General features: G+C 44.8%; 1 protein-coding gene across 3 annotated transcripts in view; it reads right to left on the bottom strand.

Moving 5' to 3' along the window:
• Positions 1 to 23,806, bottom strand: part of RGS22 (regulator of G protein signaling 22) — a 102,979-nt gene that overhangs the window by 58,583 nt on the left and 20,590 nt on the right. For all 3 annotated transcript variants that reach the window (XM_074944041.1, XM_074944043.1, XM_074944042.1), the window contains exons 5-10: positions 14,803 to 14,888; positions 13,190 to 13,355; positions 12,317 to 12,482; positions 10,147 to 10,230; positions 6,791 to 7,490; positions 107 to 268 (exon numbers count right to left, since the gene is read on the bottom strand). In XM_074944041.1, coding sequence (XP_074800142.1) covers positions 107 to 268; positions 6,791 to 7,490; positions 10,147 to 10,230; positions 12,317 to 12,482; positions 13,190 to 13,355; positions 14,803 to 14,888 — 1,364 coding nt within the window. The remainder of the gene's footprint in view (positions 1 to 106; positions 269 to 6,790; positions 7,491 to 10,146; positions 10,231 to 12,316; positions 12,483 to 13,189; positions 13,356 to 14,802; positions 14,889 to 23,806) is intronic.

Genomic DNA, 23,806 nt, shown 5'->3' with positions numbered 1-23,806 from the left:
ATGAGGTCAGAATTTCCCTCACAACTTTAGCAGATTGGGGTCAAAGTAAAAGGAAGTAAACACTACAAAAACAATGGCTTCAGAGTTCATCTTCGGTTATCCCTACCAGTAAAGAAGTAAAGGTTTCACTACTTCAGGCTGAATCCATTTTAAGTGTCTTGTATTCCACTGGTCTCCAAGTAGCAGGTCCAGTTTGAATAAGACTTCTGAGTTGAGAAAATAATCTCCACTGCTCACGAGATAGAGTTTTTTCATTTTATCAAGATGTCTTGAGTCAAAACAAATATATACATATATTAGACCCTGCACATAAATTAATAGATTCCAAGGGCAGAAGGGACCAGTGTGATAATCTAGTCTGATCTCCTGTATAGCACAGGCCATAAAACTTCCCCAAAATGATTTAAAAATTGTCAATATTGGAGAATCTACCACAACCCTTGTTAAATTTTTCCAATGGTTAATTACCATCACTGTTAAAAATTTAAACCTTATTTCCAATCTGAATTTGTCTAGCTTCAACTTCCACCCATTGGACCACATTATCCCTTTCTCTGCTAGATTGAAGAGCCCATTATCAAATATTTGTTTCCCCATGTAGGTACGTATAAGATACATCTATGTAGCATGTAAGTACAGACACTGCACACCCAGCTAGCATGGGTACATAGGTGCTGGAACAATTTTTATAGTGGGGTACTGAGAGCCATTGAACCAAACTGTAAACCCTATATATGACAGAAACCACTTCAAGCCAGGAGGTGCTACTGCACCCCCAGCACCCCTAGTTCCAGCACCTCTGCATGGGTATAAATAGCAGTGTAGACAGTGAGCCACAGCTTAGGCAAGCAGAGTAGAGAAGAGTGCCCTACATGTCTGAACCCCCAGGGTATATACCCTACACGTCTCTCTACATGCCCAAGCAGCAGGGCCGGCTCTAGGCACCAGCAAAACAAGCAGGTGCTTGGGGCAGCACATTTCTAGGGGCGGCGTTCCAGCGCCGGCCATGCTGCCCCAGCTCGCCTCTGCTCCACCTCCGCCTGCTCTCCTGAGCTCGCCGCCGCCACTCCGCTTCTCCCCCTTCCTGCGCAGCAAGCCTGGGAGGGAGGGAAGAGAAGCCGAGCGGCGCTGCGCTCGGGGGAGGCAGCGCTGGTGGAGCTGAGGTGAGTTGGGGCATGGAGCGGTTCCTCTACCCCCTCCCGTTACTTCCTGCTCTCCCCCCAAACCTCGCTCACCTCTGCTCCGCCTGCTCCCCTGAACGCGCTGCCTCTCCCTCGCCTGAGAGGGAGGGGGGAGAAGTGGAGCGGCAGCATGTTCAGGGGAGCAGGCAGAGCGGAGGTGAGATAGGGCACGGGGGTGTGGGGGGGAGCCGCAGGAAGCAATGGGGGGGAGGAGGCGGGGCCAGAGATTTGGGGAAGGGGTTGGGGCGGGGCAGAGTTGGGGCAGAACCGGGGGTGGGACACGAAAAAAAAGCCAGGGCAGCCAAAAAATTTTTTGCTTGGAGCGGCAAAAATCCTAGAGCCGGCCCTGCCAAGCAGAGCCTCCAGTGTCTATAGTGCTATTTTTACCAGTGGAGTGTCCTGCTGCCTACTCACTGCTGGAGCCTTTCCCCAGCACCGGCGAAAGGTTCTGGCAGCTCCCTGATGCCAGAGCCTTTCTCCAGGATGCGTAGCTACACACCACAGTGACAAGTATGGATGCAGCTTGCCTTTCACTGTGGCATGTGGCCACACTTGTAGTACCTGTGTTCTGCATGCTGCCATAATCATGTCACCCCTTAACCTTCTCTTTGTTAAACTAAATAAATTGAACTCCTCAAGTGTAACAATAAAAGGCATGTTTTCTAATCCTTTAATCATTTTCCTGGCTCTCCTCTGAATCCTTTCCAATTTATCAACATCCTTCTTGAATTATTGACAGCAGAACTGGACACTATTCCAGGGGTGGTGACACCAGGGCCAAATACAGAGGTAACATAACCTCTTTGTTTTGTGACAGTCTATACTATTATAGTCACCACTTTTACAAGACTGTGAAAAATTTTGTACAAGTATGCCTTGTGGGGTATAATTTGAAAACTCATAACCTGCTGAATATAATTGACCTGGTAAAATATAACTTTACATTCAATGTCGATATACATAAGTTTCGACTATATAACATTGCTGTAACATACTCCAAGTTTAGGAAAAGTAGGCCCAAACCAGTACCACAGGAATAAAGGACAGACCAACACCCCAGCCAGGTGCTAAAGAGCTATCACCTGCTTACACAGCCATTCTCCGGCATGGGGAAGGTATGAATAAGAAATTTATATTTCATCACAACGCCGGTTCAAACCTCAAGTCCACAAAAGACTGTTTTTCACCTTCACCCCAGCTGGGGGTAATCCTCAAAGAGGGGAGAGTGGTATAAGAATGAGAGACAGTGGCCTCCACGTCACCCCTTTCTCTTCCCATCTCTACTCCCAGCAGCTACAATGCTTGAAAGACGAAAAGGAAACATCTTTAAACTGGGAGAGGGGCCTCGGCTGGAAGGCTTTTCAATACAGACTGTTGTATATGGTGAGACAAAACCCCTTTGTTTTTAAATTCACATAGCTTGTTAAATTAGGTATTAGCTTGCGTTTTATTCTTTTATTTTCTTTTTATAACCAATCCTGATTTAATGCATCAGCACTTGTAATCCCTTAAAATCCATCTTCCTGTAGTTAATAAATCTATATTATTGTTTTATCTGAACCAGTGTTTTTGGATTAAAGTGTGTGGGAAACTCCATTTGCGATAACAAGGTTGATGCATGATCATTTTCCTTTGATGAAATGGCAGACTTTCTAGGCTCCGGGCCCTGACTTTTGTTTTTGCTGGTAAGTGCCCGCTCCTCTCCACCTCCTTCCCCTCATGTGAGTGGTGGGCGGGACCTCACAAATAGAGTTCAGGGACAGGTTTGCTGAGTTGGAAAAATGAAGCAGGGCATGGCTGGCAGTAACTGAAGGGGGGAGGGAAAGGAAGAACAGAAGTATGGATAGTCTTATAAGAAGAGGGGAAGAGTCAATGGAGATACCCAGAGTTCAGAGCCCCAAGAGGATACAGGATGACTTGCAGAAGATTGCAAGGGAGAATAAAAGACAAAAAGACTTGCAGCCAGAAAGAACAGGCAGACGGCGATGGCTGAGACACACCATCACCAGGAAAAGGCAGGTTTACATGACTGGTGACTCCTACTAAGAAGAACAGACAGGTCTGTCCCCAGAGCGGATTCGGAGAACAGAAGGGTGTGCTGTCTGCCGGGAGCTAAGATATGGGATGTGGACCTGAGGCTGAAGAGGATCCTAATGTGAGCAGGAAAGAATCTGCTGATTATCCTTCATGTGGGAACAAATGACACAGCTAGATTCTTGCTGGAACATATCCATGGAAACTATGCCAGGCTAGGGAATACACTTAAGGAAATGGAGGCTCAGATGATCTTCAGTGGGATTTTGCCTGTCCCTAGAGGAGGAGAATGAAGGTGAGACTAGATTATGATGATCAATAGATGGCTCAGACAGTGATGCTAGAAGGAGGGCTTTGGGATGTTTGACCACTGGGAGGCATTCATGGACAGAGGACAGTTCTCATGGGATGGACTCATCCTGAGTAGGGAGGGAAACAGGCTTCACGGATGGAAGATGACACAACTTATTACAAGAACTTTAAACTAGAAACTCAGGGGAGACCATTGGGAGATGCTCATGTAATTTCCATGACTGATTTTAAGTTTGAGCGGGAGGAAAATCAAGTAAGAAAGGATATAGCAATGGAGAAAGGAACAGCAGTGGGTAGGAGAATGGGCATTAAGAGGAAGGATAGTGCTGATACCAGTCAGGTAGGTGATATTGGCAGTAAAATGACTGTACCCAATTGGGCAAGGAATGTGGGCGAAGCCAAGCTGCAATAGTTAAGATGTCTGTACACCAATGCAAGGGGTCTGGGTAACAAAATGGAGGAAGTAGAACTATTGGTGCAGGAAGTGAAACCAGATATTATAGGGATAACAGAAACATGGTAGAATAGTAATTATGACTGGAGTACAGGTATTGAAGGGTCTGTGCTGTTCAGGAAATACAGAAATAAAGGCAAAGGTGTTGGAGTAGCATTGTATATTAATGATGAGGTAGACTGTAAAGAAATTAGAAGTGATGGAATGGATAAGACAGTCTGTTTGGGCCAAAATCACTTTGAGGAAGAAAGCTATTAGAGGTTCCCCTAATATATGCTTGTGGTCTGCTACAGACCACTAGGATCCAATTTGGATATGGACCTCTTTTTTTTTTTAATGAAATAAACACTACTGGGAATTGTCTGATTATGGGAGACTTTAACTTCCCACATGTAGATTGGAGGACAAGTGCTACTAATAACAGTAGGGCCCAGATTTTCCTGGGTGTGATAGCTGACAGATTTCTTCACCAAATAATTGCTGAAACAACAAGAGGTGATGCCATTTTAGATTTGGCATTGGTGAGTAGTGAGGACCTCCTAGAAGAACTGGTTATAGAGGACAACCTTGATTTGAGTGATCATGAGTTAATTCAGTTTAAACTAAATGGAACAATAAACAAAAATAGATCTGCAACAAAGGTCCTTAATTTCAAAAGAGCTAACTTTAATAAATTAACGGAGTTAGTTCAGGAAGTGGACTGGCCTGAAGAACTCAAGGATCTGAATGTGGAGGAGGCTTGGAATTATTTTAAGTCAAAGTTGCAGAAAGTATCTGAAGCCTGCATCCCAAGCAAGGGGGGAAAATAGTAGGAAAGGGGAGAGCTTTGAGTTACTACAGAGAATTCTTTCCCAAGTATCTGCCTGGTGGGTCTTGCCCACATGCTCAGCATCTAACTGATCACCATCTTTGGGGTGGGAAGGAATTTTCCCACAGGTCAGACTGGCTGAGGCCCTGGGGATTTTTTGCCTTCCTCTGCAGCATAGGGCATGGGTCACTTGCAGGTTTAAACTAGCATAAATGGTGAATTCTCTGTAATTTGAAGTCTTTAAACCATGATTTGAGGACTTAAGTAACGCAGCCAGAGGTTAGGGGTCTGTTTCTGGAGTGGGTGAGGTTCTGTGGCCTTCAGTGTGCAGGAGGTGAGAGTAGATCAGGGGAGGGCAAACTATGGCCTGCGGGCCGGATCCGTCCTATCAGGGCTTTTAACTGGCCCACAGGATTGCCAGCCCCGTGGCACGGCGTGGCGGGGCTAAGGCAGACTCCCTGTCTGCCCTGGCCCCATGCCGCTCCTAGAAGCTGCTGGCACCATGTCCCTGCACCCCAACCCGCTGCCCTGAGCTCCCAACCCCCTGCCCTGAGCCCCCTGCCATGCCCTGCACCCCTCCTGCACCCCAAGCCCCTGCCCTGAGCCCCCTCCTACACCCCAACCCCCTGCCCTGAGCCCCGTAGCCCCCTGCATTGAGCCCCCTGCCACACCCCTCCTGCACCCCAACCCCCTGCCCTGAGCCCCCTCCCACACCCCGCACCCCCTCCTGTATTCCAACTCCCTGCCCTGAGCCCCCTGCTGCACCCCACTCTCCTCCTGAACCCCTGCTCTGAGCCCCCTCCTGCTCCCCTCCTGCACTCCAACCCCCTACCCTGAGGCCCTTTCTGCACACCTCACCCCCTCCCACACCCCGCATTCCCTCCCAGACCCCTGACCCCTGCCCTAGCCCTACATTCATGGCCCTGCATACAATTTCCCCACCCAGATGTGGCCCTCGGGCCAAAAAGTTTGCCCACCCCTGGACTAGATGATCACGATGGTCCCTTCTGACCTTAAACTTTATGAGCTGATTGTCCAGTTCCCTAGTAAGATTTGGTGATCTTTAGTAAATACCAACTAATACCACATCTTGTGCTTTATCAGTTAGGACACTAATCTATAAGCATTCAAGATAATGTTTTTTTAAGTTATCAGTGACTTGGAAATATGCACAACCAGTTTTTTTACATAAAGTGCCACTCCCCTTTCCCTTTTGCCCACTTAGTCTTTCCTAAATAAGCTATAACCATTGATATTAACATTCAATCATAATAGGCATGATTCATCCCATTGAGCAAACAGCTGTCATTTTGGAAATACATTTTCAAACATTTCTAAATAGCAGAATCCAAAACATTTCTATTACCAAATAAAGCCAAGTTTTGTACAGAATAAATGTCCCTAGTGGCTTAGGACAGGTGACCTAAATCTAATAAAGCATATTGATAGGGAAAAAGAAAAGGAGGACTTGTGGCACCTTAGAGACTAACAAATTTATTTGAGCATAAGCTTTCGTGAGCTACAGCTCACTTCATCGGATGAAAGCTTATGCTCAAATAAATTTGTTAGTCTCCAAGGTGCCACAAGTCCTCCTTTTCTTTTTGCGGATACAGACTAACACGGCTGCTACTCTGAAACTTATTGTTAGGGAAGTGTGTCATACTGTATGCCCTGCTTGTGACTTTAAAATCTTACATTTATAGAGTATCTTTCATTCTGTTTTCATTAAGACATTTATTCATATTCAGTTTTATAAAAAACCCTTTTGTATAAAGCCTTAATTTTCACCCTGATTCTGACCTCACACTAGTTTTGCAAACATATAACTCAGCCAACTTCAGTGGTCATTCATGAATTACCCTTGTATTAGTGAAATAATCAGAATTAGAACCATTTTGTTTGGATTGTTCACTCATATCCATTATGCATGGGTCATTCTAAATGCTCATAGACAACATTTATCTAGCCTTCTTTATAAGCATTAAAAAAAATGGCAAATACCTTTGCTGCCTTCTAGTGTCCTTAAGGACCTTTAATCTTTCAATGTCCATCCAGAGCCACCAGTACCTTTCACCCAAAGTTCCTTTTATGAACTTCTTGAATCTTTCAAATTCATTTCTGTTGCCAATATCATAAGCTCTGTGACTGGTACACCAGGCAGCCCGACTGTCTGTGACATCACTTTCAGACCTTGAACTTGAACTCACTTCTTCAGTCTCCTGTTTTATGCAATGTCCTTTGGAGTCTAACTTGTTGGATGGAGAGACACTTTGGGAAGTAAGTGGCTTTGCAGCAGTAGCAGAAAGTTGATTATTTGATAACTCATGTATAAATACATTGGACAGTTTACTGAAGTTCATATCAGTCTTGCTCTTAGCAGCCGGTTGTCCCGTCAGTTTTGAGATTGATTCACTCACTATATACTGAATATAAGCTGATGTAAACTCTTCTAATGTTTGAAAAGCTGGCATTTCCGGTCTACCATCGAATTCCAGATTTTCTTTCTCCTCAGCACCATTCTCCCATTTCTGGTCTAGATATACTCTTAACATAGTATGGGAAGGAGTGTCAGCAATGGATACAGAAGTGTAAAGCTCTGTACTTTTGGATCTCCCACTAACATTGCTAGTTTTTGAAGTTCCTGTCCTCTGTAGGAGGGGGAGACTCCTTTGACTGTATTCCATAGCCAGGGAATCCACTCCTGCATTATATCAAAAGAGATCATTGAAAACTCTGTCAGATTCAGAACTGTTCTCCTGGCCGACAGAAACAAGTTTTCAAGTTACAAAAATTGGAACATATTTGCATTTTATTGTTGACAGCAATGGAAAGTGCCATACTGCCACAGTTGGAATCAGCAGATGAGCTTGAGCTGCAGTTACCTTGCTATAAACAGGAGGGGTCTTCTGCCATAATGTTCTCTGTGAGAGCCCCTTGAGTCTATGAAACTCACTCCCCACCTTGTTCCACTAGATCCATGCATTCTCAACCATCCGACCCCAGCACACCCCAAGGCAACCAACCTTGCCAGCAGGCAGCACCCCACCAACTGGCATCCCAACCCGTAGGCACCTCTACCCCCAGAACACCTATTAAATGTCTGGTCATGCTGCTAGGCCCATCTTTTCTCCCATGCATGTGGCCAGGTGGTGGTTTGAGGTGGGAGGCGTTTTTTATTTAGGAGCAACGGGGAATAATAAATGGTAGCTGTTTATCTACCTATGACGGAATGGAAAGTGTATTACTTGTCATATTGGAAAATGGCATGAGCTTATTGATTTTAATTGTTGTCAGGGTGCTCAGAGCATTGGACAGGCATCTGTCAATGGAATAACATCTTGTTATATATGGAAAGAGTAAATATACAAATGAACATGTCTGGGACCTTGTGATCATAAGATTGGCCATACTGGGTCAGACCAAAGGTCCATCCAGCCAGTATCCTGTCCTCTGACAGTGGCCAATGTCACGTGCCCCAGAGGGAATGAACAGAACGGGTAATCATCAAGTGATCTGTCCCCTGTCGCCCATTCCCAGCTTCTGGCAAACAGAGGCTAGGGACACCATCCCTGCCCATCCTGGCTAATAGCCATCGATGAACCTATCCTCCATGAATTTATCTAATTCTTTTTTTAACCCTGTTATAGTCTTGGCCTTCACAACATCTTCTGGCAAAGAGTTCCACAGGTTGACTGTGCTTTGTGAGAATAAATACTTCCTTTTGTTTATTTTAAATCTGCAGCCTATTAATTTCATTTGGTGACCCCAGTTCTTGCGTTATGAGAAGGAATAAATAACATTTCCTTATTTACTTTCTCCATCCCCGTCATGATTTTATAGACCTCTATCATATCTCCTCTTAGTCATCTCTTTTCCAAGTTGAAAAGTTCCAGTCTTATTAATCTTTCCTCATATGGAAGCTGATCCATACCCTTAATAATTTTTGTTGCCCTTTTCTGAACCTTTTCCAATTCCAGTATATCTTTTTTGAGATGGGATGACCCCATCTGCATGCAGTATTCAAGATGTGGGCAAACCATGGATTTATATAGCGGCAATATGATATTTTCAGTCTTATTATTTTTCCCTTCTTAATGATTCCCAACATTCTGTTCGCTTTTTTGACTGCCGCTGCACATTGAGTAGATGTTTTCAGAGAACTATCCACAATGACTCCAAGATCTCTTTCTTGAGTGGGAACAGCTAATATATGTACAGTTGGGATTATGTTTTCCAATGTGCATTAGTTTGCATTAATCAACATTGAATTTCATCTGCCATTTTGTTGCCCAGTCACGCAGTTTTGTGAGATCTCTTTGTAGCTCTTCGCAGTCTGCTTTGAACTTCATTATCTTAAGTACTTTTGTATCATCTGCAAATTTTGCTACCTCACTGTTTACCCCTTTTTCCAGATCATTTATGAATATGTTGAATAGGACTGGTCCCAGTACAGACCCCTGGGGACACCACTATTTACCTCTCTCCATTCTGAAAACTGACCATTTATTTCTGCTCTTCGTTTCCTATCTTTTAACCAGTTACTGATCCATGAGAGGACCTTCCCTCTTATCCCATGACAGCTCACTTTGCCTAAGAGCCTTTGGTAAGGGACCTTGTCAAAGGCTTTCTGAAAAATCTAAGTACTCTATATCCACTGGATCCCCCTTGTCCACATGCTTATTGACCCTCCTCAAAGAATTATAGTAGATTGGTGAGGCATGATTTTCCTTTACAAAAACCATATTGACTCTTCCCCAATAAATTATATTCATCGATATGTGTGACAATTCTGTTCTTTACTATACTTTCAATAGTTTGCCCGGTACTGAAGTCAGGCTTATCAGCCTGTAATTGCCAGGATCACCTCTGGAGCCCTTTTTAAAAATTGGTGTCATATTAACTATCCTCCATTCATCTGGTACAGAAGCTTATTTAAATGATAGGTTACAAACCACAGTTAGTAGTTCTGCAATTTCACATTTGAGTTCCTACAGATGAAATCTTTAACCCAAAAAGGAATCAGTTCTGTTTACAAATGTTTAATTAATAATGTGTTTAGATAAATAACCAGCTCCCCCCTCTCTCCCCGTACCATTGAGGCAACTCATTTCTTTTTGCTCCACTCCCACTCATTCCCTTTAGCCATCCTCCCTTTGATTGGCAGCTCAGTGCAGATGTGTCTCATATTATTAAACTGGCCTCCAGCCTCCCCTGTTGTTCTTATCTGCTGAGCAGGAAACCTGACACTTTTACTTGCCCAGATTCCTTCTGCATATCCCAGGCTTCTGGGCAATAGGACTTTTCCAGTCCAGGTGGTAGCTGGCACAAGTGACCATTTATCTATAAATATTGCTTACCTAGATTACTGCTGCTACTGTTGTATAAATCAGCTGTGTAAGACTGAGCAGAAAAATTACATGTGCCTTGAAAAGGAATGGAATCTAAATGAAAAGCAAGAAGAAACAGTCATAATTCTACCATTGCTATACAGCATCTTGGTTTCAATTTGTTTTTTTAAATTTGAGGGTTAACCGAATCCCGTCCATATTCCTGTAACCATTCAGCACAACAAGAGATATAAATGTCCATGTTTCAGTGCATAAGACATCCATTACTAATCAGAGTTTAGGATGGGCAAGTTATTCCATAATTGTCCATTATAGTATTTCTTGTAACTTCCTGTGAATTATGTAGTGGTGGGCAATGTCACGGGCAGAATACTGAACGGAATGGATCACTGGTCAGAACTGGTATAGAAATTCCTATGTTCCATACTCACACTATTCCACTTTTTAAAAATATTTTTAAATTTTAAAAATCCACTAATTTTCATAATACTGAATCTAACCTAATTTACTCTAATTCTTAATCTACATTGATGAAGGAATAATTTAAATATTATTATATCACATAACAAATTAAAAATATCACAAGTGGCAAAAAACATCAAGCTAACCCATGGCCCTGATCCCCCAGTGGCATAAATTCCAAGTAGAGGTGTGTGTCAGGAATCCCGGCCTCCAGGAGAGCTAGTCTCTAGGCAGCCTCGTCAGTACAGTTAGTCTGCAGCAGGCTGTCTGATTAGCCAAGCAACTGATTGCCCGCAGATACCAGCAAATTGGCTCTTAAGCCAGCAGCAGCTCACTTGCTTTTCAATGCTCATGCTCATCGCTGTGCCTGCTCCTGCTTTGAACCCGTCCTTGTCTGCCATCCTGCTTGCAGTTCCTGCCCTCTAGTTTGACCCTCAGCTCTGGCTCCTGACTATGGACTCCAGCTTGACCCTTGGCTCTGGTACCAAGTTTTTGTCTTCCAGTTTTACCCTTGGCTTTGGCTCCCAATGACTGACTACAGCTCTGACTCTGGCCACTAGGCTAGACTGCCCTCATCCTTGTTGGCTGACACTGCTATCTGACCATGTCCTGCACCGCATATTCCAAGGATGTTCCCATGAGATAACTATGCTGCAACCAAACCTCACCTGTGCCAATTCTCTGACTCTGCCCCCAGTCTTTGGAGGTTAAGGAAGGGAAGTACTGTGCGTGCAGAATGCCTTTTAGATTGAAGGAGCAGCAGATTTTGCATGACAAAGTAATAGCCAGATGCAGATGAAAAACAGAGCTCCACACTAGAAGACAAAGCTCTCAGGCAGGAGAGCTAATAGATCCATAGGGTGAAAACTCACTGATTACTAGGCAACTGAGGGGAGGGGCAAGGAGAAAGACTGTCCACATGGCTACTAGCAACCCACACTAAGGAGGAAGTGAATGTGGTGGAATACGGGGGTGCACTGCTAAGGGACTCACTGAAGTGTTGTGGTTAAAAGTTCTTTCAAATTTAGATTATGCTAAAACACTTTGTGGCTCACCCAACATTTGAAGCCACTATACTCTGAGCAGAAAAACATAACAGCAAAGTGGACCTCCTACTGGTTCCCATTCCTATCCCAGTCCCAGCCCAATGCAATACAGATCCTGCAAGTGCTGTACAGTCTTGACCTGACTGCTTGCAGCTCTGCATAAACTAATGATTAAGTCATGACTTACATATTAGTGCAACCTGCATACATTAATGATTAATTAATGAGTCAGCATATTTTACAAAGGTAGGTTTTCCAGAGCAATAATGTCCTGAGGAGTTACCATACCATCCCATCCACGCTTTGGATCCACATGGCCCTGATGAGGCAATTCTCAAATGCAGCAGTTTCTGTGTTCTCACAGGACTGGGGAGAGACATAGTTCCAACACTTCCCCATGTATTTGGACTTTTCTGATCCATTTTGCTTCCCTCTGCTCTGCATAGCAGATGAGAGATTATGGGCCATTTATAGTAAGCAGCATTTAACGTTGTGGAGTGAAGAAGAAATACACCTATTCTCTTCCCCATCCAAGTTCCTAGGTATTGTGTTGTAGGCCACAGAACAATGACAAGCAGATATAGCAGCATTACTCTAACTCCAGAATAGCTTTGATTTCAATCTTGTCGTATTTGTTATCTAAGTAGCATAGCTGCACTATTACTACTTACCTGGACTGACACTGTGGTTGTATGCAACAGTTCTCTGAGGGCCTGTAGACCAATACCGTGTGCCTTGAATTTGAGTGGAAACTAGATGAGTAACTGTATCTGTAGTTGTTGTTTGCTGACTTTTTTTGGCTAGTGTAAACCAATCCTTTGTCTGAGTAACTGTAGCCTATGAAAAGCAACATTAAACAAGTTCAACATAGCTTATACAATAATTCTATTTGATCTATTTGTTGCAGGGCTTCTCAGAACAGAGATCGTATTGTCTGTAGTTATTCTGTGCTCTCTCACCACGTAGGTTTTGTTATCATGGTGGTTTACAATGGATGTAGAAATATGGAGGGAAACCTGCCAGGATTAAAGCATGGCCCCTGAACTAAGGGGAGGAGTTTGAAACCAGGGCCAGGAGGAGACATGGGGAGAGGTCTCTCCAGAGAGGCCACAGTGGTGTGAATCTGGAAGCTGGGAAGCCAGCCAGGAGTGAAACACAGCTGTATGGAAGGAGGGCTGCTTGTGGATATTCTATCCCAAGGGAGAATATGTTGGAGCCCAGAATTCAGGGCTAGGCAGAAATCTGAAGGAAGAGACTCTCCAGAGAGGCCAGGGGCTGGAGTGGGAACAGCAGAGCTCCCCCTGCACTTAGAGGAAACTGAAAGAGTTGTGATAAATGGGCCTACAAATTTACCCTGACTGTGAACTTAACTGAAAAGTGAGTGAAAGTTTGTAAAATGTCATAATAACATATAACACCAAATGTTTATGGTAAAAGATGCCAGAGGGAGACAGACAGACTAAATTAGTACAAAGGGTCTTAACCCAGTGTGCTCCATCCAGCACAAAATTGCTGCCGTTGCCTATGCGTTGTGCGGATTTTACCTGGCCAAGTGAAACATAGAACTTTCTCATAATTAATTCCTCTTCACCCTCCTCAGGCAAAGGAGGTGTCAGCTCTCTTTTCATAATCCAGGGATAATATGTTGTATCTATAATGAAGTTAATACCAGTTCGGCTCCATTCTACCTGCGAAAGCAGTTTAGCTAACCTACAGTTAAATATATTAGGAGACAAATGAGTAGTTCAGTTAAAACATTCATCAAGACATTCATTTGATCTCTCTTTACAACTGACAGTAAGAAACATTAGCATTCTCAAAGTAAATTCTAAAGGGGAACTTCCTATGCTACTTATCTTCTATTTTACCCCTGGACCATATTTACATATGTGAAGAATGACAGCCATTGTACGGTTCATAGAGCCAGAGAAGAATTCCTCTAAAAGCTAGGCATGGTATACATTAGGCTTGAGCCTGGAGTTTATATCTAATCTAGCTCCAAATCCAAACTTCATCATAGATGTGGGGGCGGGGAGGAAATGGAGTGTTCAGATCTGGTGTTCTGGGTCAGATTCGGTCTCTTTTTTCCTCCCATCTGTGCTCACTTTGGCCCTGATTCAGGAAGGTCCTTAAGCACGTGTTTAGTTTTAAATACTAACTTCAGTGGGAATTAAGCAAATGATTAGAGTTCATTTTATATAATTTTTATTTGGTTTAATGAAGAAAATGGTTTGACACAACAGAAAAGGCTTAGGCATGTCCATTTATTGCCTCAAGGGAAAATACAGCATTTCTCTAGGATTTGTTATCCTTTGTACAATTTTCCCTCCAATGTAAGCACAGTCTTCAGTATATTGAATATTGCTACATTTACAGCAAACATTTTAAAATATTTTTATGCAGTACTCGGTGCCCCAAGAACTGGTCAATTTCTACAATAAAAAAGGGACTTGGTAAACCAGGCTACCAAGCAGCCACTCTTTCAGGGACCCACCAGCAAAGCTGTGATCATCCTGCATACTACAACCAACAGAACCAGACATGAACTTTCGGGATCTGGAGGAAGGGCCTTCCCACAGCAGGTAAAAGGCTCTGGAAAATCCTCTCCAAGGAGGTCAGGAAAAGTACAAGTACATCCGGTCATGCTGCAAGACTCACCATTTTGCCATAGCATTCCTCAAAGAACCTGGGCAGAGGAAAATCTAGCTACATTCACAAAGGTAGAAACCAGTGATTAAAACAAAAAGGATAGCAGAGAATTGGCTGTCCCTTCCACACAGATTCCACTACTTTTTATAATTCATTTACAGTGCCTAGATATGGCTAGATAGATTCAGAGATTTGAAGGCCAGAACCAACCATTGTGATTATCTAGTCTGACCTCATGCATAACACAAGCAGGCATAGCAGCATTACCCTAATTCTAGAATAGCTTTTATTTCAGTCTTGTCATTTCATGGGCAAGGGAAATTAGAGTCAAGAGGAAGTGGAGAAAAGGCATCAGCCTCATTTTAATTTATCCAAATCACTGAAATTATGTGGGTTACATGGGGCAAAAGATCTGAGAAAATGTTGTAAGAGTTATGTCAAGAGAAACTAAATAGAGGAGATAAATTAACAAATGTAATACTTGATATGATATTAGAGGGGACGATACCTGTATTCAAAGTAACAATCACTTTTTAGAAAGGCTGGGAGTCTTTCTTGCTTAATCCACTGAATTCCCTGTTCTCGCTCAAGACACTATTAAAACAAAAAAAAACATAAAATATCTGTTAGTGCTTCACTTCATCAGGTTTTATTTGCCACATAGTTAATTGATAAAAAGAAAAGGAGGACTTGTGGCACCTTAGAGACTAACAAATTTATTTGAGCATAAGCTTTCGTGAGCTACAGCTACAGCTCACTTCATTGTATTTTCCACTGAATGCATCCGATGAAGTGAGCTGTAGCTCACGAAAGCTTATGCTCAAATAAATTGGTTAGTCTCTAAGGTGCCACAAGTACTCCTTTTCTTTTTGCGAATACAGACTAACACAGCTCCTACTCTGAAACCAGTTAATTGATAGGTTACCTTGTAGTAATTCTAGCAAAGTAGACAACTTTCCCCCTCAAACATAGTCTAACCAGACAAGTGAATTAATTTACATTCCCATAACAACTGGGGGTCTGATTCTGATCTTTCTTAAAACTGCATACATGGAAATGTAAGCCATTGGAAGTTCCCTGTTCAAAACTAGTGCAAGTGACAGAGGAATGCAAATCAGAGTACCAGCTGCCCACAAATCACCTGCAATGTGAAACAGGTAACTTTGGGGACGATACTTGTTTTAAAAATAACCACAGTTAGTGTTTTCATCAATATTTTGAGGGCTGAGGAAACTTTCAAGTGGTCTTAACAAGAGCGCTAAAGCAGGAGGACTGTGGATATTTAAAAAAAAACAACAGTTTTCACCTAGACCCATATGGTGTATTGAGGACAGTGTTAGAATTGCAAGGTATCACTTTAAGTGTGTGTGAGGGGTAGGGGCTGGTTCCTGGTCCTGTTTGCAGGCTAGGGAGCTCTGTAACAAAGTATGCAATCCACATCAGTCTGGAAAGAGCCATCTTAAAGCAAAGTGGGATGAATTGTGCCTCTCTGCCTTAGGGAGCAGCCTGTAGGTTCTTGGGTGTTATAGTTTTGAATTCTAAGAAATAAAGTTCTGTTACATTGCAACCTTCCAGCAAGAGTATCTATGTTTTTATCTAATTTTTCTGTGTGTATGCCATGAACATAATAAGCAGTTATATACTGACATCAATAAAAAGAAAAGGAGTACATGTGGCACCTTAGAGACTAACAAATTTATTTGAGCATAAGCTTTCGTGAGGTACAGCTCACTTGCTACTCTGAAACTGACATCAGTGGAATTATTGCTGATTTACACCAGCATACGTGAGACGAGAAGCAGTCCCATAGTATCTCTCTATTGGCTCATAAGAAATAAGCCTAAAATCTGGCACCTTTGACAACTTTATAAATACTGAAGAGTTTAGCTTTTTCACTTCTCTCAAGTGTATTTCTCTGTTCCTAGATTTTATTTTAGTGACTTGATTGCTAGTGAAATTGATGGCCTGGAAGAATGAAATCCTCAGCTTGTCCATAGGTATAATATAGGCAGTGTGGTAAACCCAGGACAAACAGCTACAAAAGGGGGGTAGTAATTAGTCCCAGGGGATTAAAAGGCCCCTCCCTAACCACTGAGGAGAGAGAACCAAGGGGCAATAAGGTTCAGCTGGAAGAGGGGTTGCTAGGGAACCAATTAGATTCAGCTGACTCCAACTACTTGGGACCTTTTTAAACCCTCCCCTGGGTGGTAGGAGGGGGAGAGCGAGGGAGTGAGAGGAGCAGGGAAGCTGCCAGTAGGCTGTTTGCAGCAAGACACCAGACCTTCCCAGTAGGGAGGCTGCACTCACTCCCCAGAAGGGAAGTAAAACATGCACAAGGGACTGACTGAGGAGAGGAGTAGCAGGACCCTGTGCCACCTATAAGGATTCGCCTTGCCCCAAACCTGAGTCTCCAAGGCTAAAAAGGACTGAGCCTACTGAGGCGAACAAGGTATTTTGCCACACTTGGTGTGAAAAGTGGGATGTGGTGAGTGAGTAAGGCTCTGTGGCAAGCCATCTCAGGGCAGGGTAAATCACACACACACACAAAAAAAGGAGGATGTAGTGAAGGCGTTGGTACAGGCCACTGCTGTCCAACAAGAGGCTACCAGGGTGCAGATGGCTGCCCAGCAAGAGTCAGTACACGTCCAACAGGAGACGAACCAATTACTGATGAACCAGGCGGCCCAAGATCGAGCCACCCTGAATGAAGTAGTGAACCAGTTAAAAGCCCTGACCATGCTGATGCACGCACCCCAGGGGATCCGGCCACTGCGGGTAAGCAACTATTTACAGAAGATGACTACGGATGATGATATAGAGGCATATCTCCTCGCCTTTGAGAGGATAGCACTGCGGGAGGCCTGGCCCCAAGACCAGTGGGCATTTCTGGCTCCATTTCTGTGTGGGGAGCCCCAGAAGGCCTATTTCGACATGACCATAGAGACAGCTATGGATTACCCCCAGCTGAAGGTGGAAATCCTGGCAAGGTCAGGTGTGACATCAGCCATACGGGCCCAGCGCTTCCATGAGTGGAAATACTGGGACAGCAAACCACCGAGGTCCCAGCTATTTCATTTACTTCACCTCGGCCAGAAGTGGCTCCGCCCCGAGACCCATGGGCCAGAGAAGATAGTCGAAATCCTCGTGTTGGACAGGTATATGACGGGGTTGCCACCGGACATAAGGGGGTGGGTCCACCAAAACGATCCCTCCTATGATGAACTAGTTGCCCTCGTAGAGAGACACCTAGCAGCCCAAGAACTTTCGCGGACCACCGGGGAAGGAAGGTGCCAGAATCGGAGACAAGTCTCTGCGCCAAGGCCCCGGTTAGCCCTAGCACCAGGCCAGACTATGGATGGGAGGCAGGAGGCCAAAGAGCAGCCAGAGGTCCCAGAGAGACTTGAGGACTGGGGAAGAAAGGCTCAGGGGATAAAGCCCAGTAGCCTGAAAAATCAGGGGCTGCCCCAAGCAGGGTACCGATGTTATGCATGTGGCGAATTGGGGCATATCGCTGGCCAATGCCCAAATCTAGAAGAGTCCATGCAATGCGAACTGGGAGATATAGGGGGACCATGTGATCTAATAAGTCTAGTAAGGGTTGCAATGGTCCCTCATAGATACACTAGACCCATTAAGATGAATGGTATAGAGACCACCGCGCTAGTAGACTCGGGAAGTGCAATCACGCTGGTCTCGGGAAAGCTGGTCGGGCAGGACCAACTATCCCGGGCCAAACGCTCAGGAATATCCTGTGTGCGTGGGGATGTCGGTTACTACCCGACCATGCCCGTAAAAATAGAAGTTCTCGGAAACCCCACTAAGGTGATGGTGGGAGTAGTTCCAAAACTCCCCTACGCAGTCCTTATCGGATGAGACTTCCCGGGATTTGATAGCCTACTCCCTGGGGAGAAGGTGGAAGAAAATAATGAACCCGGGACCCAGGGGGTGGCCCAGATAGGTAACACGCCCCCAGCCTTCCACGAATTTGGCCAGGATTTGTTCTCCCCGCCGGGAAAGCCCCGGACGACTCAGAGGGAACGGAGGGCAGATAAAAGGAGGGGAATGAGGATCTTGACCCAGTACCAGAAATCTACACTTGTAGGGGAAAGAGGTGGCTCAACGGACAGCAGGGCGGGGCACGAAATCAACGAAACAATAGCCGGACCTTGTTCCCTGGGGGTTTTCCCCGAGGGGGAGACAGAGGTAGATCCCGCTGAGTTTGGACAAATGGGGACCTCACTTGGGAATTTTGGTCAGGATCAGGCCAATGATCCAATATACAGCAATATTTGTAAAGAAGTAGTCAAGGTAAATGGGGTCATGGAGGGGAGAGTCAAGGGCCCAGGGCCATATTATGTGATTAAGGGTGATCTGCTATACAGAGTAGTCCAGGTCCAAGAGCAAGTCGTAGAACAACTCTTGGTCCCACAGAAGCATCAGAGGCGCGTGATGGATCTGGCCCACAGCCATCTGTTTGGGGGGCCATCTAGGGGTAGATAAGACCCTTGATCAGATTCTGCAGAGGTTTTTTTGGCCCGGCATTTATGCGGCTGTCCAGCGATATTGTACCTCCTATCCAGAATGTCAGTTACATGGGCCCCGACCACACCTAAGGGCCCCTTTGGTACCTTTACCAATTATTGAAATCCCATTCGAGCGAATAGCTATGGATCTAGTAGGGCCACCGGAGAAGTCAGCCCAGGGTCATCAGCACATTCTGATAGTACTAGATTATGCCACCCGATATCCCGAGGCCGTACCCCTATGGAACACCATGTCCAAGACCATAGCCAAAGAATTAGTCCAGATTTTTTCCAGAGTAGGGATACCTAATGAGATCCTGACGGACCAAGGGACCCCCTTTGTGTCTAAGTTAATGAAGGACCTATGTACAATGCTCCATATACTGACCCTCAGGACATCAGTCTATTGTCCCCAGACTGATGGTCTTGTCAAACGCTTCAATAGAACATTGAAGAACATGCTATGGAAAGTGGTTAGTCGCGACGGGAAAGACTGGGACCTCCTGCTGCCTTACTTGCTGTATGGGAGGTTCCCCAAGCTTCCACTGGATTCTCCCCATTCGAGCTGTTATACGGTCGCCACCCCAGGGGCATATTGGACATGGCCAAAGAGGGCTGGGAAGAACAGCCGAACACCAGGAGAAACATCGTTGAACATGTATTGCAAATGAAAGACAGGATAACCCAAGTCGCCCCCATTGTGCGCGAACACCTGGAGAAGGCCCAATGGGCATACTACAATCGCCAAGCAACGACCTGGAAGTTCCAGGTGGGAGACCGGGTAATGGTGCTCATACCCACGGCAGAGAGCAAGCTCCTGGCCAGGTGGCAGGGGCCATATGAGATAATAGAAGCCATAGGAGAAGTCAACTATAAGGTCCGACAGCCGGGTCTCCGGAAGCTGGAGCAGATCTACCATATAAACCTGCTGAAACCATGGCAGGATAGAGAAGCACATGTGGTGCTAGGGGCACCATCCCCTAAAAGCAACCAGCCTGACCAAGTGGGAATATCCCCGGAGTTGACTCCGGAGCAACGATCTGAAGTGATCAGCCTGATTAAATGCAACCAGGATGTGTTCTCAGAAAAGCCAGGCAGGACAACTGAGGTTCACCATCACATCCTCACAGAGCCTGGAGTGAAGGTGAACGTCAAGCCATACCGGATCTCGGAGGCCAAAAGAGAGGAGATCAGGACAGAGGTCAGGAAAATGCTGGCCTTAGGAGTCATTGAAGAATCTCATAGCCAATGGTCAAGTCCAGTGGTTTTAGTGCCGAAGCCGGATGGCAGCATGAGGTTCTGCAGCAACTTCTGAAAGCTGAATGAGGTGTCCCAGTTTGATGCGTACCCTATACCCCAGATAGATGAGCTAATTGACAGATTGGGAAAAGCACGGTTTATGTCTACCCTTGACCTGACCAAGGGCTATTGGCAGATCCCCCTGGCCCAGGCCGACAAAGAGAAGATGGCCTTTGCAACTCCAGAGGGACTATATCAGTACACCATCCTCCCCTTTGGGTTGCATGAGGCGCCCGCTACTTTCCAAAGGCTCGTGGACAAACTGTTGCGACCACATGGCAAGTACGCAGCAGCCTATCTCGACAACGTTATCATATATAGCCCTGACTGGGAGACACACTAGGAGAAGGTGGAGGCAGTGCTGGATACCCTGAGGAAGGCGGGGCTGACGGCAAACCCCTCCAAGTGCTCGCTCAGGCTAGCTGAAGCCAAATACCTCTGGTATATAGTGGGGAGGGGCATTGGGAGGCCCCAACTCAACAAGTTAGAAGCTATACAGAAGTGGCCCCGACCATGCCGAAAGAAAGAGGTCAGGGCATTCCTGGAACTAGTGGGGTACTATAGACATTCCTGGGACTAGTGGGCATTCCTGGGACTAGTTCATCATCATCACTAGCTCATTCCCCACTTTGCCACCAGGGCACGCCCATTAATGGACCTAACGAAAGCTCGGGGCCCAGACATAGTAAGATGGACCACCCGGCTGAAGACGCTTTTTCAGATCTACGGACGGCCCTCTGCACTGACCCCATACTCGTGGCCCCAGACTGGGGGAAAGTTTATCCTACAAACCGATGGCTCTGATGTAGGGTTGGGGGCGGTACTTTCACAAATGGTTGGGGACGACGAACACTCCGTCCTCTTCCTCAGTAGGAAGCTCCTGCCTAGGGAACGGAAATACGCCGTTGTCGAAAAAGAATGCCTGGCGGTAAAATGGGCTGTAGAAAGCCTCCGCTACTATCTACTGGGACGGAGGTTTACCCTTGTCACAGACCATGCCCCTCTGCAGTGGATGCACCAAAATAAAAACAAAAATGCCAGAGTCACGAGATGGTTCCTGTCGCTTCAACCCTTCCACTTCAGAATACAACATAGGTCTGGAATCCAACATGGCATGCGGATGGCCTGTTGAGAGTGCACTGTTTGCCGACCCAAGTAGCCCAACCCCGTAGTGTTGAGTGGGGGGGGAGGGGAGGGGGGTTATGTGGTAAACCCAGGACAAACAGCTACAAAAGGAGGATAGTAATTAGTCCCAGGGGATTAAAAGGCCCCTCCCTATCCAATGAGGAGAGAGAACCAGGGGGCATAAGGTTCAGCTGGAAAAGGGGTTGCTAGGGAACCAATTAGGTTCAGCTGACTCCAACTACTTGGGACCTTTTTAAACCCTCCCCTGGGTGGTAGGAGGGGGAGAGCGAGGGAGTGAGAGGAGCAGGGAAGCTGCCAGTAGGCTGTTTGCAGCAAGACACCAGACCTTCCCAGTAGGGAGGCTGCACTCACTCCCCAGAAGGGAAGTAAAACATGCACAAGGGACTGACTGAGGAGAGGAGTAGCAGGACCCTGTGCCACCTATAAGGATTCGCCTTGCCCCAACCTGAGTCTCCAAGGCTAAAAAGGACTTAAGATATCTAAACTACTTTGAAATGTAGGTGGTTTCTTTTAAATAAAAGAAAATATATCAAAACGTGGAAGGCTTATGTTGGCTGTGGGTCATGTCCTTTGTGGAGATGAAGAATAATTATTCTCATCCCTACAGTGTATGCCTCTTTTTGGTAACTGATAAGGTTTTGGGAAATACAGAAGGTTGTCTCTTTATTTTGGCCAATCTCTCTGGATGTAAGAAAAATATCTGTAACATTTAGGGTACCCGTTGAATCAAATCCTGGTGTTTTATTTGAGTTATTTGTAACATGTTTAATTCTCCTGTGTGTGGATAATATGCAAAATTATATTTATCGTCTGAAGGAAAGCGTTCTAAGAAAAAGAGTTCTAAATTTAATACAGTAGATTTTGTAACTAGGGCCAGCTTTAGGCATTGCAGGACCCAATCCAGCATAGTTTTGAAGCATGTGTTTAATTTTAGGCATGTGGATGGTCTCATAGACTGCTCAGGTCTTATTTAAGTGCTTTGCTATGTGAAGTAAGATATGCAGAACCTCTACCAGTTTCCTTCTCTATTTGTTAATAGTTCTTCCCATTACTGCATATGCCTTTCCTTCATACATTTCACCCCCCATTGATTCTTGACTGACCTCAGATCAATTCATACATACCCCACATCTGTAATAAACCAACACATGTACCCTTTTCCTGTTTAAAAGTCCAAACAGGCAGAGAGAGACAAGGACTGAGAAAGAGAACACAAGATGTATTATCGCTGTTGGCAGGATACAACAGCTGTGGCTGATTTCTTCCACTTTGTGTAGCTACTGTACTGATTTTTCGCATGCTGGTATGCCCCAGCAGCTTCTGAATTCATACCTGTCAGTCACAGGTACCACACAAAAGCTGAGGGGGCATACAAATCACCCACCAGGATGCCAGAAGGCAGAACAGAAGTGCAACATGACAAAAAAAAAAGTGTCAGGAATGCCCTGAAGAATATTTTTCTTTATAAAGGTCACAATATTTCCATTATGTGAAAAATCCCATGGAGGGTCAATTATTCTTAGAAACAGTGCACCACTGTCCCCCTGTCCCAACCTATGTGAGAGGCATTAGTGGTGGTGAAGAAGAGGCAGGATATTCAGAGAAACACAGCAAAATCCTGCTGATCTTAGGAAGGAACATATACCCTCTATGCAACACCACTGAAATCAACGTACTTGATTATTTCAAGGCTGAATTTGACCTAGAACAGTGGTTCATAACCATTTTTTGGTACCTTATCTGGACCTTGGATGTTGAACCTGCTTATACTGTGGTGACTATTACTTAGTGACTCAGATACCGTCACTTCTTGAATTTGTTCCTGGGGGTTACTTAAGACTAAGTCAAGAACAGCTTCACTTCTCGTGTGCTCTACAACTTGCTGTTCCAAGAAGCAGCCACTTACAATGACAAGAAATTGTTTCTCAAACTTTGTCCCATTGGACTTGTGTATACGTGGGCAGTTGAAGGCCATCAGTACTATACTTTTGTTAGATTTTGCTGCCTCTTTGACCTCTCTCAACATTGTGCATTAATTTTGTTTTCTTATCTGGAGGCTGATATAGTGCTACTGCCCCATCTCTTCAGCCTAGTCTCTTTCCTGTTTAGTTTGCCACCAAATATTGCAGTACTGCATAGATTTTTCTCATTCTGTTGTGAGCCAGAATCTCTGCTTCACCAAGTTTATGCTCAGCAAAACAGAGAGGCAGCCAGTTAGAGCTCTCTGATTCTGTAACTGGCCTCCAGCCCTGGCATAAGATAGAGCAGCCTCATTCCTAATTTTGACAAGGCATTAGAACTAGGGCTGTCAAGCGATCAAAAAAAATTAATAGCGCAATTTAAAAAATTGATGGCGATTAATCGCACTGTTAAACAATAATAGAATACCATTTATTTAAATAGTTTTGGATCTTTTCTACATTTTCAAATATATTGATTTCAATTACAACACAGAATGCAGAGTGTGCAGTGCTCACTTTATATTTATTTTTGATTACAAATATTTGCACTGTAAAAAACAAAAGAAATAGCATATTTCAATTC

This window comes from Natator depressus, chromosome 2, assembly GCF_965152275.1.
Source record: "Natator depressus isolate rNatDep1 chromosome 2, rNatDep2.hap1, whole genome shotgun sequence".
Classification (NCBI taxonomy): domain Eukaryota; kingdom Metazoa; phylum Chordata; order Testudines; family Cheloniidae; genus Natator; species Natator depressus.
The sequence above is the reverse complement of the archived record's forward strand: the minus strand, read 5'-3'. Positions and strand labels throughout refer to the sequence as shown.